Here is a 17,580-nt window from a genome sequence, read left to right as displayed (position 1 = left end):
GTCCAATCAGCATGTCCTTGTACTACATTCTTGTTATAAATTGTAATGTGTGCAGTCTTCTGGAACAGACCCAAGACAAGAAGCTTGAGGTTAATTTATAATAGGAGCGAGCTTGGGTTGTGTTGTAACATGACTTTATAGCACTAGATGGCACAGAAACATTCCTGAAAAGCCTGCACCCATTCCGGGAAACATGAAGACTGGGCATGCAGCCAGGATTGAGGGCAGAGGATTGCCAGCTGGATCCAAGATGAAACCAAGAGCCGTCATCTTGTTATAAGTGATCTGTGCTTTGTATCTCTGCTCCTCGCCACATGGCTACTAAACGCTCCAAGGACATGCAGTCCGGCGCATGGCCACCATCACATTACAGTTCTTGACCAATGTAGAATAGATGTCCCCCCAAACTCTTAGGCTGCTTAACGCCAAAGGCTCCACCCCCATCCCATAAACCTTTCCCTTTACCTAAATAATTGAGACCACACCGTGCTTGGAGTTAATTGGCCACAGCAGCCATTTTATTAACCCTTTTACCTTAAAATTAACATAAGGAGAAAAAACATTCCTTAAAAACATAAAACAAATCAGTCATTAAGCCTGTTGGTCTTTGAGGCACCTCCAAATAATTCCAAATCCTGCACTGCGGGACCTGTGCCCTGATAGGCCTCCAGCCGCGTCACCGGCTCGGAGACAAACCACTCCCCGCAGTGCCACCATTTTGAATTCCATTTTAACTGACATTAAATGGAATTCACCATAGGGACCCATACCAACGATGAGTCCCAACCATACCCTTATCCTAAACTGTTCACCTCCCCCGCCAGCAAAGACCAACAAAACGCCACCAGCACCCAAGGGTGACACCTTACCCTTGCGTGCCCCTCCAAACCCTCAAGGCTCGCTGGATCCCATCCTGCAATCCCAGAGCCCACAAATCTATACCCACCGCATTGAGGTGAACTCCGTCACCCCGCAGATACCGCCATGTGTCCACTTCCAACTCCAAGTGGCGAACCACCAACCCACCATTCCGACACACAAAGCGCCCCACTTCCTTGTTCAACTTAATCCGAGCCTTATTAAGCCGCGCGACCGACCTGGCCATGCGCCAGGACGTGCGGGCCACCATATCCGACCAAACTATAAGCAGCGCCGGAAAAGCCGTGCGCAGCCGCAGGAAATCCAACTTGATGTCCCTGATCAAGGCCCGCGCGGACCTGGCCCCCAAATCGTTGCCCCCGGCATGCAGCACCAAAACATCTGGCTGCCTGTCTAACCGGGCGAAACGATGCACTTCCGGAAGGACCCTGCCCCAAGTAAGCCCTGGCACCCCCATCCACCTGACACAAGCCTCCTGCCGAGAAAAACCAAGTTGTCTACCATTAGGGCGCACATCAGCTCTCCGGGCCCCCCAGAAAACATACGAGTGTCCCAAGATCCAAACGAGGCAGGGGTCCAAACCTACAAGAAAAGGGGACAAAAACACCAACCAATAATCAGACAACCAGCCGGGCCCCCCACCCCCCCAGCGATAAAACCAACACCCGCACATACATTACACCAACAGCTGCGGAGGTACGTACAACAAGAACCTCCGAGACTCCCAGCGCCCAATGCGTTTCACCGCATCCTCGTTCAACCCCCAGCGCGCAGCCTCCGTGGCCGCCCCGATCCGAAAGGAATGAGATGCAAACTTACTGGCATCCAAACCCAAAGAGCGCACACACTTTCTGAACACCGATATGAATTGAAAACGAGATAACGACGACCCGTCCGCGTGCATCAAAAATGAACCGGGCTGCGGAGGGCGGATTGCCCAGTAAGCCTGAACCGCCCCCACCGGGCACAGCGGCGAAGACGGCACCGCGAACAACCGGACACGGACCCCCTTGCCACTCTGGTCCGTTTTGGACCGGCGAAGGAGGATAGTAACCCCCTCCCGACCTGCAGAGACATCCTGAACCAATAAGCCCCCCGGCACCGCCCGGGAGGAGCTGACCAATTCCCCAATCCGGAAAGCCCCGAAAAAAGCGAGAGAAAAGGCCACCTTAAACAACACCACCTCGTAACACGAGGCGCAGTGCACCCCCAATTGCATGCAAACGTCCTGTAAAAGAGCGAAGGACACCGGGCGCCTAGAGTCCCTCCTCCGATGAGCCCTGGAATTGCCTTTCAACGCCTGTCTCACCAAGAAGTCCTTCGTGAAGTCCTGACAACCCAGAAATTTAAACAGAAAGGCCAAGCCGGACAACTTGCGTGCCACAGCGGAAGCCGACGAGCCCCTCTCAAAATGATCAGAGATAAACGAAAGTAACACCCACCTGACCTCCGGACCCAGGGGATCCACCGATGCCACCCATAACACCTCCAGCCACTCCAACCATACCTTGCAATATGCCGACCACGTGGACTCGCTCACCGACTTCCTGATCCATCCAGCGAGGACCCCAAGGCAATCCCCCATAGCCACTCCGGACACGGGACTCCGCGTTGCTCCGCTGTCGGTGCCAACTCCCGGAACCTGTCCCACTGAAACCGAGACAGCGAGTCAGCAATATCATTTTTAACCCCCGGAATGTGCACAGCATACAGGAAAACATTCAACTGTAGACACCGCAAAACCAAATACCTGAGGAGGCGCACCACCGGCTGAGAAGAAGCCGACGCGCGGTTGATTACCTGGACCACCCCAAGATTGTCGCAATGGAGGCGAACCTTCAAATTCCTGAACTCCGCCCCCCAAATCTCCAGAGCCACCACCACCGGGAACAGTTCCAGCAAAACCAAGTTGCTGACCAGCCCCGCCACCTGCCACTCCCCCGGCCAAGGGGCGGCGCTCCACGCCCCCCGGTGAAAAGCCCCGTACCCAGCCGAACCAGCTGCATCGGTAAACAGCTCCAAATCAAAGTTGCTAATCGGCCCGGCCAACCACAAGGATCTACCATTGTACGTGGCCAAAAAAACGTGCCACAGACGCAAGTCATCCCTGTGTTCTTTGTTGAGCCTGACGAAGTGAGTGGGCAATTTCACCCCCGAAGTCGCCGCCGACAGCCGTCGGCAGAAAACCCGGCCCATGGGCATAATGCGGCAGGCAAAATTCAATTTACCCAGCAACGACTGCAAGCTGCGCAACCGAATTTTGCGCAAGCCCAGCACCCCCTCAATTTCAGCTCTCAAAGCCCCCAACTTATCCTCCGGTAGGCGACACTCCATGGCTTCCGAATCCACGACAATGCCCAGGAAGCTGAGCACCGTGGTCGGGCCTTCCGTCTTGTCCGGGGCCAAAGGAATGCCGAAACTCCCCGCCACCTGCTGCAAAGTGGCAAGCAGGATCGCACACCCGTTGAAAGAGGGCGGGCCCACACACAGAAAGTCGTCCAAATAGTGGATCACCGAATTCACACCGGAAACATCCCGAACCACCCACTCCACAAAGGAACTGAAGGTTTCAAACAACGCGCAAGATATGGAGCAGCCCATAGGAAGGCAGCGATCCACATAATACGCCCCTTGCCACCAGCAGCCCAGCAACCGAAAACTATCCGGGTGAACCGGGAGCAACCTGAACGCCGCCTCTATGTCAGATTTGGCCATCAAGGCCCCCCGCCCATAATGACGCACCCAGGCCACCGCGGCGTCAAAGGAAATGTAAGACACCGTACAGGCATCCGGGTCGATGGCGTCATTCACGGACCCACCCTTTGGGAAGGAGAGGTGGTGAATGAGGCGAAACTTATTGGGTTCCTTTTTGGGAACCACCCCCAACGGCGAAACCACCAAGTCTCGCACCGGCACCTCAGAGAACGGGCCCGCCATGCGACCGAGAGCCACTTCCTTGTTCAACTTATCCGACACCACCAAAGGGTGGCGCAATGCCGAACGCAAATTCCTTGCCACCGGAGGCACCGAGGCCAAAGAGCAAGGGATACGAAAACCCACCGCAAAACCCTCCCCCAGAAGTCGGGCAGCCGCCCTATCGGGGTACCTATCTAGAAAAGGCCGCAGCCTTTCCACCCTCACCGGCGTCGTCCCCTTTTTGCGAAGGCTCTCCGGACCGCCCCTTACCGGACTTAAAACACCGGGACAAGGAATGGGAACCTCCGCAACCGGAGCATTCATGTTTGAAGCGACAGGTGCCACCGAACTTACAGGAACCCTCATTAAATTGCCAGCAGAAACCCCTCTTCTTTGCGGCCGGCTGTCCCGGGGTCGCAGAACCACCGGCCCCCCCTGGAAAAAACTGATTCGGAGCCTTCGCAGAAGACATGAGCCGCATCCACAGGCTGATGTCCTTGTGGTCCCACCGTAATGACGGCCTAACCGCCTTCCGCTGCCGGAACTGTTCGTCGTACCGCAGCCAGGCCGACCCCCCGTAAACCCGATAGGCCTCCCCTATAGCGTCCATGTAACAGAAAAGGGCCTAGCAGTTTTCCGGCGCCTTTTCCCCTATGACGCCCGCCAGAATGGCAAAGGCCTGCAGCCAATTGGTGAACGTCCGCGGGATAAGCCGATAGCGTCGTGCTTCCTCGTCCTCCTTCTTGCGCTCCCCCGGTTTAACCCTGTCCAGGTTGAACTTCTCGAGGGGCAACAGCGTGAAGATTTCCACGTACTCACCCTTCCAGATCTTCTCACGGACTTCCTGTTTCAAATGTGCCCCCAATGGACCCTCAAAACAAACATATACCTCGCCTTTTGCTGAATCGTCCAGGCGAACCGCGTCCGCCTTCCCCTCCTTCGCCGTCCCGGTCTTGTCCCCCGCAGCCCCAGCCGTCACTGCCGCCACCGCAGGCGCACCAACAACTTGGGGGGCCGCAGCCACCCCCGCAACTTGCCCCGCGGAAGACGGCCCCGCCAGCCCCAGGGCCCCCACGGGCTCCGTGCCTGAGCCCCCCGCCGGAGGAACCCAAGCCGCTGCAGGAGACAAGCGGCCCCCGCCCCCCGGGGCCAAACGCCCCAAGAGGTCCCGTAGACCCAGGAGGAAGCCCCCCAAGCCCCCATCAGCATCCCCATCCGGGGTCCCCACCCCCACCGGCCGGGACGCCCCTCCCACTCGAGCCACCCCAGGACTCCCACCCCCCACATCAAACAAGCCCCTCAAATCAGTCAAAGCCAGAGAAGGAACTGTGACCTCACCTGTCTGCCCAGGGGGGATCCAGCCTCCCTCGTCGCCGACCGAACACCGACATCCTCTTCAGCATCCGATCCGGACACCTCGCCTTCCGAACGATCGTCCCCGGACACTGCTGGCATCCGTCCACCAGGTGGCGCACTCCCGGAAGCTGTAGAGCCGAGCGACAGGCGTCCCCGCCCCCTTACTCCAGCTCCGCCCGATGGAGACCTCCGTGATCCAGCTGAACTCTCGATGACCCGGCCACGTGACTTGCCCCGCCGCGTCATCTCTCTGCGCACAGCCGAGGCCGACTCCGAGTCCCGCCGATCCCTGCTGCCACTGACCGCCATGAAGCCACTCCCACGCCGAGGCTCCCCACCGACCGGAGCATCGCCAGTAGGGGAGCCCGCCAGTCCAGTTGCTCCTCGGCGAGAGGGACGGGGAGAGACCGAAGGCCGCCTTCTCCCACCACCCCCAGAGCTCCGTCCCTGCAGAGGATTCCTCCCAGAGGCGCGCACGGCTGCAGCAGAGGCATGCTTAGCCGGCGGCCCTGAAGGGTCCCTGTCGGGGCTCCTAGGATGACGCTGAGCTCGAGGGGAAGGGTCCGGTGAAAAACGATCCGGAGGCCGTGACCGCCGAGCCCGCGGGACCGCAAGCCCCTCTGGTTCCTGGGCAGAGTCCTGAACCCCCATCAACGTGGAGACCTGGGCCCGGAGCCACTCAGTCCCCTTCACCGTGGCAGCGGCCTTGATTTGCTCCAGCAAAACGTCCAACTCCGCCATCGCAGCCGAACCAGAGAAGCCGAGGTGAGATGCTCTGCAGTGCAAAAGGTGGGTGACCAAGCTTCTTCTTCCTTCGTCCGTTGAACTTCCACTGACCTCCAAATCTTAGGGGCCACCCCTCCTAACTGTACCTCAACCCCTCCCAAACTTGATACACCAATCCCTGAATACCCCCAAATCAAAACAATTTATTTTAACCCACACCTGCCCTGTCTCCCCTCTTCACATGGTCATGTCTGCCCTGCGCTATTTTTTTTTTTTTTTTTTTCGCTTCGGGCCTTGCTTTGGCGCTGCTTGTTTCTTGTTGAGGCAAAAACTCTCCAGCTGCTGGTCAATGTCTATCAAACGCTTATTAAGAATTAATAGACAGCAAAGTAAAACTGGCCAGTTTTAACCACATCAGCCTAACCAGTCTATGCCTAACTTTTATTTTTACTGTGTGATTTATACAGGTACATCTCTTAAATTTAGAATATCATCAAAACGTTCATTTCAGAAATTAAATTTAAAAAGGTAAACTCATATATTTTATGTAACACCCTACAGGTAGGTGCTAGGTAAAGTATAGTGGGCCTTGGCTGCTTAACAGCAGGGCCATGATTTCAGCTGGACTCTCATGTCTCCCAGGTGAGGTTACCGAGAGGGGAGTCTCCCCACTGGCTCTGTGAGAGGATTTTCATAGGGCAGTGGAGGAAACCCAGTCAGTGGCTCAGTCAGGCTTGTATCTACCCCAGAAGGCAGATTCTGCCGCAGAGGATTCTGGGAGTGGGTATAAGTTTGAAGGGAACGCATTACGCAGCATATTTGGTGGGAAGCAGAGTCCCAAGAAGGAGAGTACAGCTGTCTCTCCTCCTGTCAGAGGAAGCGGGTGTCCCGGGTGGTGGCCTGGGAATCCAAAGAATGTGAAGCTGAGCTGCAGAGGGGATCCGGTGTGCTGAGAACCAGCGGAGAGAGAGAGGGGTCCAGTTCCAGGAAAGCCTACAAAGGTTGTGAGTACTGTGGACTTCCCCTGGGGGTCTGCCTAGTGTCAGAGGGGACCACTCCAGGGAAGATTCTAGGGATCCAGGAGTCAGCAATCTGTGAAAGGGGTGCCTGGTCAGAGGACCGTGAAGTATTAGAGAGGGTACCTAGGTAGAGGACCCTGAAGTGTGAAAGGGGGCGCCTGTAGTTTTGGCCCTGAAGAGTCAGTGTACAGTGGGAAGTGTACAAGGTTAGGAGTTGCAGCAGCACAGATATCTACACAGAGCTACCTCAGCCAGTGCAGGGCTGGAGGGAGCTGTTCAGTGACTTTTGAGCTAAAGCAGTGTCAGGAGTCAAGTGTTCTACAGTCCTTGTTCTTCTGAGTTAAAGTCGAGGTTCCAGCACAGTTTCAGTACTACAGTATCTTGAGGCGTCAGGAAGCGCTGGTCGGCATTCAGCTGGCGTCTAGAGATGGCCTTGCGGTTTGCGGCGAATTTTGCTTGTTCGCTACCCGCCAAATTTGTGGACACATGGCGTCGTTCACGGCGGCCATATTTGTTTACATTGGGGAGAACTTTGACCCGTGACACAGCCGTCAGGTGGAAGGGGACAGCCAATTGAAACATTCCATCACATGGACAGTCCCCCTGCCCTATAAATAGACCTGACCTGGCGGCCATTTCACATTCCGCTTTCTGCCAGTGTAGGGAGAGGTCTGCTGTGCTCATCAGGGAGAGTTTGCTAGACACATATAGCGCTGTGAAGATCCACAAAAGTCCTTTTCAGGGCTGGTATTTCGGTATAGGTCTACTAGTATCTTTTGAGCTTAGGGAGAGGTATCCAGTGGTTGCTTTAAGGGCAGTTAGAGATCGGCTGCAGTCACACACAAATCGCTTTGTTAATGTCCACAAAAGTCCTTTTGAGGGCTGGTATTTCGGTATAGGTCTAGTATCTTTTGAGCTTAGGGAGAGGTATCCTGTGGTTGCTTTAGGGGCAGTTAGAGATCGGCTGCAGTCACACACAAATCGCTCTGTCAATGTCGACAAAAGTCATTCAAAGTGCTTCAATGTCGTTATGGGGTCTATTACAGTCTCTTTACTATAGGGAGAGGTATCCAGTGGTTGCTGTAGGGGCAGTTAGAGATCGTCAGCAATGACACAATTGCTCTGTTAATGTCCACAAAAGTCATTTAAAGGGCTGCAATTTTTTTGGTATTGCTGTGCAGTGCAATTAAAAGGGGGGGGGGGGTAATCCACAGTATAATATACTTGGTAGGAAAGCATATTATAGTGGTATTATTGTGCACTGTGCAGCATTGTGACAGGTGTGGTGGTGAGACTGATCGTCTCTGCAGCAACAATACACACAGTGACAAAAGCACTTATAATGTATTATAACTGGTGTGATAGACCAATATCACATATTGAAGTGGGGTGTTATCTGAGTATACTTTTACATGTCCATTTGTGTCATGCAACAATATTGCCTCTTTTGCTGAGTGAAGTCTGGTACACACAGCGCCAAACTCACTGGCCAATTTTTTTAACTGGTGTGCTACACCAATGCCCCCCCCCCCCAATGCCACATATTGAAGCGGGGTGTTATTTAACAGTATAATTTTCTAAGAGTGTATTTTAGTCCTGCAAAAATTTGGCCTCTCGCTGTGTAAACAGTGCTACACACAGTGACAACAGTTATTGGCAAATTATTTGTAGAACTGGTGTACTAAACCTGTGCCCCCCCCTCCCAATACCACATATTGAATTGAGGGGTTATTTAACAGTATACTTTTCTAAGATTGTATTTTAGTCTTGCAAACATTTGGCATCTTTTGCTGTGTTAACTGTGCTACACACAGTGACAACAGTTACTGGCCAATTATTTGTAGAACTGGCGGACTGACGGACCGGCAGATAGGGAGGAGAGGCAGGCAGAACTTGCATTGCACAAGAGGTACAAAGCAGACTGCAAATGTATCAGGAGCGAGCCATCAACCATTTACAGTCACATCTGGCGCTCCCAGGACGCCGGCACATGGCTCCGCAGTGTGGGCTTTTTTTAATGTGTCCATTGCTGACACCAGTGTTGCCATCTGCAGCCTTTGCAGCCAACGCATAAGTCGCGGTAAGCCCAACATTCACCTAGGGACAACCGCCTTAAGAAGGCACCTGAAATCCCATCACCAAGCCCAGTGGGAGCAAAACTGTCAGAACCCACAAAGCCACACTCCAGGCTCTCACCGTCCAGCCTCCTCTCCTTCTCCTGTCTCCTCACAGTTGTCCAACACTCCACCTTCCATGATGCCGTCGTCATATTGTTCTGGAAAAAGGCAGGCTTCTGTGGCTCAAATGTTGGAGCGTAAAAAAAGGTGTCCGACAGGTGTCCGACTATATCGGGTTAACGGCACCTGCAAAAACAAAGTTCTTTGCTGTCAGTTCAACCCATGTGAGCTAATTTTGGCAGCCTATAGAGGCCGCCACTTCTGTATACTGTGAACGCCTACTGTACCTCTAGCCATCATATACTACGTTCTTTGCTGTCAGTTCAACCCACATGAGCTCATTTTTGAAGCCTATACAGGCTGACACTTACCGTTCTGTGTACTGTGAACGCCTACTGTACCTCTAGCCATCAAAAACGAAGTTCTTTGCTGTCAGTTCAAAACATGTGAGCTAATTTTTGGAGCCTATACAGGCTGACACTTACTTATGTATAAACAAGCAAAAAATTGGGGGAGCAAACCCTGAACATGTATATCTAAAGCACGATATGGCCATATGGTGGGACTAAACCCCCATTTTTATTTATGCATTGTCTCCATATTTGATAGTCATTTCTTTTGCATGGTTGCGCTATTCTTTTTTAATATACATGTTGCTTGGTCCATAGCTGCACCGGCTTTAGATATACATGTTCAGGGTTTGCTCCCCCAATTTTTTGCTTGTTTATTATGTATTCGGTCTGACCAGACTTATGAGGTTGAGCATCCCATCCCCCACACACACCTGTACTCTATTGGTGTCCTCTATCAAGTAGATATAGGAGGAGTCTCTTGTAGTGCATTAGCACATCTCTCCCAGCAAGGAGTGTTGTCTCCAAGGGTAAGAGAGGCTGGATTCACCCCTTTTTTATGGATAGTGTAGGACCCACTGATAATGGGGTACTTTGACGCAGTGGTGGTCTTGAGCACGATATGGCCATATGGTGGGACTAAACCCCCATTTTTATTTATGGATTGTCTCCATATTTGATAGCCATTTCTTTTGCATGGTTGCGCTATTCTTTTTTAACTTACTTATGTATCCTGTGAACGCCTACTGTACCTCTAGCCATCATATACTACGTTCTTTGCTGTTAGTTCAACCCATGTGAGCTACTTTTTGCGGCCTATACAGGCCGACACTTACTTCTGTATCCTGTGAACGCCTACCGTACCTCTAGCCATCAAAAGCAAAGTTTTTTGCTGTCAGTTCAACCCACGTGAGCTAATTTTTGCAGCCTATACAGGCTGACACTTACCGTTCTCTGTACTGTGAATGCCTACTGTACCTCTAGCCATCATATACTACGTTCTTTGCTGTCAGTTCAACCCATGTGAGCTAATTTTTGGGGCCTTTTATGGCCGACACTTACTTCTGTTACCTGTGAATGCCTAATGTACCTTCAGCCACAGAAAACTACGTTCTTAGCTGTCAGGTAAACACATGTGGGCTAATTTTTGCGGCCTTTTATGGCCGACACTTACTTCTTTATCCTGTGAATGCCAAATTTTTCAGACTGGAAATGAAAATCAATGGGTCTGTAAAGGTTCCGCCAAATTGTGGAATGGATGCGGACCCATTTTACAGATGTGTGAATGGACCCTATATGTATTAGACAATGTATTTACCGACTGCTGTCAGTTCTGGCTGATTTATGAAAAAAAAATTTAGGGCAACTTTTTTCAATTGCAATACTTCTGTTATGACATTGTCCATGTGCTGGGACTATTTGTGCACAGCTAGTACGTCTTTTGTGGCTGCAAATACGACCTAAAGGTTTTTAAAGTTCGCCTCCCATTAAAGTCAATGGGGCCTGCCGCGAACTCGCGGTTTGTGGACTTTTGAGAAAATTTGCAGGTGGCGTTCGCGAACCGCCCCGGCCGATGTTCGTCCATCACTACTGGCGTCAAAGCAGCGCCAACAGGCATTTTTCTTCAAGTGTCCCAAAGTGTACCTAGTTGAGCCAGAGGAATATCCCACTCATTCTCTCCTCCCATCCCCTAAATACAATAAAACAAAACAAACCAAAGATGCCGAAATGGGTTCACAACTCAAAAGTGTTGGAGGTGTCATCGGTAACAATGGCCCACATTTCCAGGCCATGGGCCCACATCAGGCCCACGGCCTGGAAAAACTGGTACATTTATATAGATGTGTTACACACAGAGTGATATATTTCAAGCATTTCTTTTTTTTAATTTTGATGATTATGGATTAGAGCTAGTGACACCCCAAAGTTCACTATCTCGGAAAACTAGAATATTTTATAAGACCAAAAAAAAAAAAAAAGGATTTTAATCCAGAAATGTTGGCTTAGTGAAAAGTCTGGGATTTTTTCATTTTGACACATAAGGCTGAACTCCGCTCACATTAATGATTGCAGAGGAGAATTTAAGGTATTAGGCTGTACTTCCAATTTAAGGTTTTGAGGCTAATGTTTGGTAACTCGAACCTTCAGCTCCCTCTACATATTTTCTAAGGGATTAAGGTCTGGAGACTGGCTAGGCCACTCCAGGACCTTAATGTGCTTCTTCTTTGTTGCCCCATTTATGTGTTGTGGGTTATTGTCATGCTGAAATACCCATCCACGACTCATTTTCAATGCCCTGGCTTAGAGAAGGAGGTTCGCCCCCAAGATTTGAGGGTACATGGCCCCATCCATCGTCCCTTTGATGCAGTGAAGTTATCCTATCACCTTGGCAGAAAACCCCCCCCAAAGCATAATGTTTCCACCTCCATGTTTGGCTGTGGGGATAGTGTTGTTGGGGTCACAGGAAGCATTCCTCCTCCTCCAAAATTTGAGTTGATGCCAAAGAGCTTGATTTTGGTCTCATCTGACCATAAAACTTTCACTCAGTTCTCTGAATCATTCAGATATTCATTAGCAAGCTTCAGACGAGCCTGTACATGTGCTTTCTTGAGCAGGGGGACCTTGCATGCACTGCAGGATTTCAGTCCTTCACGGCGTAGCTAGTTACCAATTGTTTTCTTGGTGATTATGGTCCCAGTTGCCTTGAGATCATTGGCAAGATTCTCCCGTGTAGCTCTGGGCTGATTCCCCACCGTTCTCATGACCATTAAACTGCATGAGATATGATCTTGCATGGAGCCCCAGACCGAAGGAGGTTTACAGTTATTTTGTGTTTCTTCCAATTTCGAATAATCACACCAACTGTTGTCACCTTCTCACCAAGCTACTTGGGGATGGTCTTGTAGCCCATTCCAGCCTTGTGTAGAATGAATGCCTTGAATCTTTAGCTATCTACTTTAGTTGGTGCACTTAAGTGTCCAGTTTGACAGGAATGGTGCAAAGTGTACTGTGGAACTCCTGAAGCACAGAGAACACTTTTACTGCCTGGCAGAGGATGAGTGCAGCACAGTGTTCTACTGGTGTAGGCAGAACTAAGCAATGTTGTCTGCATGCAGTGTCTCTGTATCTCTGTAAGTTTGGCAAGTACCCGCTCCCCAATCCTGTGACCAAGGCCCAGTGTCCTGGAAGAGGCAGGCTCTTCAGGTTGCCCGACTGGCTTCCCCACTTTTGGAACACTTTACACTGTCCGTACATGTGTGCCTGGTGAACGCACATTCCCCTCTCAGGCAAGACGTCCCCGACCGGCCGTGGATCTGTGGGAGGAACCGCACACTGATCTAGGAAGACAGCACATCTCCCCTTGATCCAGTCTTCCCCCTGCCTCATGGTGTCTGCCCAGCTCCCAGACAGCCTCTTAGTGTCCTTTCCTTCTCTGGTGAGTAGGCATGCTGGGCTGTGTAGTTCTGCCCCCGTAGAAGGCTATGGGGCTGCTGGGGATGGGGACTACATGTCCCAAGATGCTTTGCTGCAGTCATGCTGCCTCTCCATTGATCCACCCCCCCCCCTACTAATGAGGAAGCAGGGGAGGGAACAGAGCGGACAGCTCCCTGTATTGAGAGAGTAAAGGGGGGGGGGGGGGAGAATTCCACTGCAGCTGCTGACAGGCTCTGAGCCCAGAAGCATGTGAGTCCTGGCGGCGGCGGGCAGGAGGTGCGGGGCCGCGGGCAAGCTGAGCGGCACCCATTACATATCCTATCAGTCTCTATCCAATCAGCATGCCCTTGTACTACATTCTTGTTATAGATTGTAATGTGTGCAGTCTTCTGGAACAGACCCAAGACAAAAAGCTTGAGGTTAATTCATAATAGGAGCGAGCTTGGGTTGTGTTGTAACACGACTTTATAGCACTAGATGGCACAAAAACATTCCTGAAAAGCCTGCACCCATTCCAGGAAACATGAAGACTGGGCATGCAGCCAGGATTGAGGGCAGAGGATTGCCAGCTGGATGCAAGATGAAAGCAAGAGCCGTCATCTTGTTATAAGTGATCTGTGCTTTGTATCTCTGCTCCTCGCCACATGGCTACTAAACGCTCCGAGGACATGCAGCCCGGCACATGGCTACAATCACATTACAGTTCTTTGACGCTGTTTGTTTCTTGTTGAGGCAAAAACTCTCCAGCTGCTGGTCAATGTCTATCAAATGCAATAGACAGCAAGGTAAAACTGGCCAGATTTAACCACATCGGCCTAACCAGTCTATGCCTAACTTTTATTTTTACTGTGCGATTTATACAGGTGCATCTCATAAAATTAGATTATCATCAAAAAGTTCATTTATTTCAGTAATTCAATTCAAAAAGGTAAAGTCATATATTTTAAATAGATGCGTTACACACAGAGTGATAGATTTCAAGCATTTCTTTCTTTTACGTAATTTTGATGATTATGGCTTACAGCGAATGACACCCCAAAATTCAGTATCTCAGAAAATGAAGTTCAAAAGTTTCACTTTTTGAATTGAATTACTGAAATAAATTAACTTTTTTAAGATATTCTAATTTTATGAGATGTACCTGTAATGGGTGGTTTAGTGGACCATTGTTCTTGCACCTAAGGGGTTATTTGCCCAAAGAGCTAGCAATCAGAAATAAAGTACAGTTTCCTAACACTCACAATGCAGTGTCAGGTTTCCCTTTCAACAGCAGTGTGACATTGGCCAGCAACAGGACAGATTTATCGACATATAATAGGCCTAACGGATTTATGTCTAACTTTAATTTTTACTATAGGGATGGGGGGGGGGGGGGGGTGCAGTGAATGTGATTTGCCAAACTTTAATTTTTACTATGGGTTCTGAGTGATATAATGTGAGGTGGATTAGGTCAGTGCTATATTTTGGCCTAAGCCGACAAGGCCCAGGCCTAGGGCAGCACTTTGCTGGGGGGCAGCAAAAAATCCACCCCCCCCCTTCACCTGAGACTCTATTGGCCACTGGTTGCTAGAGCCACCCCTCTCACCCCTTCCTCTCTTTCTCACCCCCCTTCTTTCTCACCTCTCTCTCTCTCATCCACCCCCTCTCTCTCTCATCCACTCCCCCTCTCTCTCTCTCTCTCTCTCTCTCTCACCCCCCCTCTTTCTCTCTCATCCACCCCCTCCCTCTCTCTCATCCCCCTCTCTCTCACCCCCCTCTCTCTCTCTCATCCACCCTCTCTCTCTCTCTCTCTCTCATCCCCTCTCGCTCTCATCCCTCCTCTGTCTTTCTCTCTCATCCCCACCCCTCTCTCTCTCACCCCCCTCTCTCTCTCTCTCACCCCCCTCTCTCTCTCTCACACCCCCCCCCTCACTCTCTCTGTATCTCACCGCCCTCTCTCTCCCTCCCTCACCCACCCCCCTCTCTCTCCCACCCCCTCTCACCCCCCCTCTCATGAGATCTCAGGGGTTGGACTTGTAGTCCTTAAATTTTGGAGGGAGTCACATCTGTCTAAACGGAAGGAGTGGGGGCAAATTTACATTGGGGGGGGGGGGGCGCCCAATTTTAGTCTTGCCTAGGGCAGCACAAAACCAAAATACACCACTGGATTAGGTCCACGCTGGTCTTTCACCAAAGAGGTTGTTTGATAACTAAACCTCGTCCTTGGTTCTAACTTTTTACCACTGCATCTAAACCTAAAAAAAGGTAATCTACTCCTATTTTTATACTGCCCTTTACATAGACTCCATGACTCAGGTGTAGCTCCACTTTCTGGTCTCTGATGATGGAAGATACTGCCCTTTACATAGACTCCATAACTCAGGTGTAGCTCCACTTTCTGGTCTCTGGTGATGGAAGATACTGCCCTTTACATAGACTCCATAACTCAGGTGTAAGTCCACTTTCTGGTCTCTGATGATGTAAGATACCGCCCTTTACATAGACTCCATAACTCAGGTGTAGCTCCACTTTCTGGTCTCTGGTGATGGAAGATACTGCCCTTTACATAGACTCCATAACTCAGGTGTAAGTCCACTTTCTGGTCTCTGATGATGGAAGATACCGCCCTTTACATAGACTCCATAACTCAGGTGTAAGTCCACTTTCTGGTCTCTGATGATGGAAGATACTGCCCTTTACATAGACTCCATAACTCAGGTGTAGCTCCACTTTCTGGTCTCTGGTGATGGAAGAACACGGTCAGAGTTATGTTCTCTGTCCATCTACAGAAATACCATACAGAAGATGTATCAGGAAATATTTATTTGTGGCCTTCATGCAATCTCAGATCTCTGAAAGTATTTTCTGGTGACATTGTGGCATTATTCTTCCTCTGGCTGTCTATGTACACCCTTTACTTCTCCCAGATCTCCTCCACATGGGGTGATAGAACATCATTGGCATCGTCTGCCACCATTCCTGTACATATCTGACATTCCTCGATATCCTCAGAGGTTTCCACAGAATTCTCCTCTGTCACAGAGTGGTGATGTTTACTGTTCACCTTCCCTGGCCATGGGCCCTTTGTACACTCAACCAGATTCCTGCCAGGGGCCACAGAGTCAGTTCTGACTTCATGGCATCTCACATTCTGCTCCCCCCCCCACTACTTTAAATGATTTCCTTGTTCCTGCCCTTGCCCTTTCTTTTCTTCCTCCTTTCTCTCTAGTTTTTGAGTTATTTCATTTCACAATGAGAGTTCCTTGTTCCTGTGACCCCTGTGCAATCCTGTGACCCCAGAGTCTCCAGTGTACCTCAGCATTCTAGTGCCTACATCATTTCTGTGCACATGTATCTTCAGCATATCCTAGATCTCCAGTGACCCTCTGTGCCACCCAGGGGCCCAGAGCATTCTGTGTCACCTAGTGACCCTAGTATTTCCTGTGTCACACAGTGACCCTAGTATTTCCTGCATCACCAAGTGACCATAGTATTTTCTGTGTCACCTAGTGACCCTAGTATTTCCTGTGTCACCTAGTGACCCTAGTATTTCCTGTGTCACACAGTGACCCTAGTAATTCCTGCATCACCTAGTGACCCTAGTATTTCCTGTGTCACCTAGTGACCCTAGTATTTCCTGTGTCACCTAGTGACCCTAGTATTTCCTGTGTCACCCAATGACCCTAGTATTTCCTGTGTCACACAGTGACCCTAGTATTTCCTGTGTCACCCAATGACCCTAGTATTTCCTGTGTCACACAGTGACCCTAGTATTTCCTGTGTCACACAGTGACCCTCGTATTTCCTGTGTCACCTAGTGACCCTAGTATTTCCTGTGTCACCCAATGACCCTAGTATTTCCTGTGTCACACAGTGACCCTAGTATTTCCTGTGTCACCTAGTGACCCTAGTATTTCCTGTGTCACCCAATGACCCTAGTATTTCCTGTGTCACACAGTGACCCTAGTATTTCCTGTGTCACCCAATGACCCTAGTATTTCCTGTGTCACACAGTGACCCTAGTATTTCCTGTGTCACCCAATGACCCTAGTATTTCCTGTTTCACCCAGTGACCCTAGTATTTCCTGTTTCACACAGTGACCCTAGTATTTCCTGTGTCACCTAATGACCCTCGTATTTCCTGTGTCACCCAATGACCCTAGTATTTCCTGTTTCACCCAGTGACCCTAGTATTTCCTGTTTCACACAGTGACCCTAGTATTTCCTGTGTCACCTAATGACCCTCGTATTTCCTGTGTCACCCAATGACCCTAGTATTTCCTGTTTCACACAGTGACCCTAGTATTTCCTGTGTCACACAGTGACCCTAGTATTTCCTGTGTCACACAGTGACCCTAGTATTTCCTTGTCACCCAGTGACCCTAGTATTTCCTGTGTCACACAGTGACCCTAGTATTTCCTGTGTCACCCAATGACCCTAGTATTTCCTGTGTCACACAGTGACCCTAGTATTCCCTGTGTCACCCAATGACCCTAGTATTTCCTGTGTCACACAGTGACCCTCGTATTCCCTGTGTCACCCAATGACCCTAGTATTTCCTGTGTCACCCAATGACCCTAGTATTTCCTGTGTCACCCAATGACCCTAGTATTTCCTGTGTCACACAGTGACCCTAGTATTTCCTGTGTCACCCAATGACCCTAGTATTTCCTGTGTCACACAGTGACCCTAGTATTTCCTGTGTCACCCAATGACCCTAGTATTTCCTGTGTCACACAGTG

The 17,580-nt window shown here is 50.4% G+C and overlaps 2 protein-coding genes and 1 pseudogene across 3 annotated transcripts in view; all 3 read right to left on the bottom strand.

Moving 5' to 3' along the window:
- Positions 1-865: 865 nt before the first annotated feature.
- On the bottom strand, positions 866-1,552 carry LOC309553112 (uncharacterized protein; the record flags this gene model as incomplete). Its single annotated transcript, XM_082254007.1, has 2 exons — positions 866-1,461; positions 1,543-1,552. 2 exons carry the CDS (start codon positions 1,550-1,552, stop codon positions 866-868), a joined length of 606 nt encoding a protein of 201 aa, XP_082110133.1.
- Positions 1,553-1,555: 3 nt separating this feature from the next.
- LOC309553111 (integrase/recombinase xerD homolog) lies at positions 1,556-3,816 on the bottom strand (the record flags this gene model as incomplete). The annotated part of the gene is made up of 2 exons (XM_082254006.1): positions 1,556-2,284; positions 3,790-3,816. The coding sequence occupies 2 exons, from the start codon at positions 3,814-3,816 to the stop codon at positions 1,556-1,558; spliced, it is 756 nt and encodes a 251-aa protein (XP_082110132.1).
- A 169-nt stretch (positions 3,817-3,985) lies between these two features.
- Positions 3,986-17,580, bottom strand: part of LOC309553110 — a 29,252-nt pseudogene continuing 15,657 nt past the window's right edge. Inside the window, exon 2 of the transcript in view lies at positions 3,986-4,773. The product of the transcript in view is annotated as an uncharacterized misc_RNA (transcript). The remainder of the gene's footprint in view (positions 4,774-17,580) is intronic.

The sequence above is a fragment of the Pelophylax lessonae genome (genome assembly GCF_965119305.1).
Source record: "Pelophylax lessonae genome assembly, chromosome: 4".
NCBI classification, from domain to species: Eukaryota; Metazoa; Chordata; class Amphibia; order Anura; family Ranidae; genus Pelophylax; species Pelophylax lessonae.
This window is presented reverse-complemented; position numbering and strand designations above follow the sequence as displayed.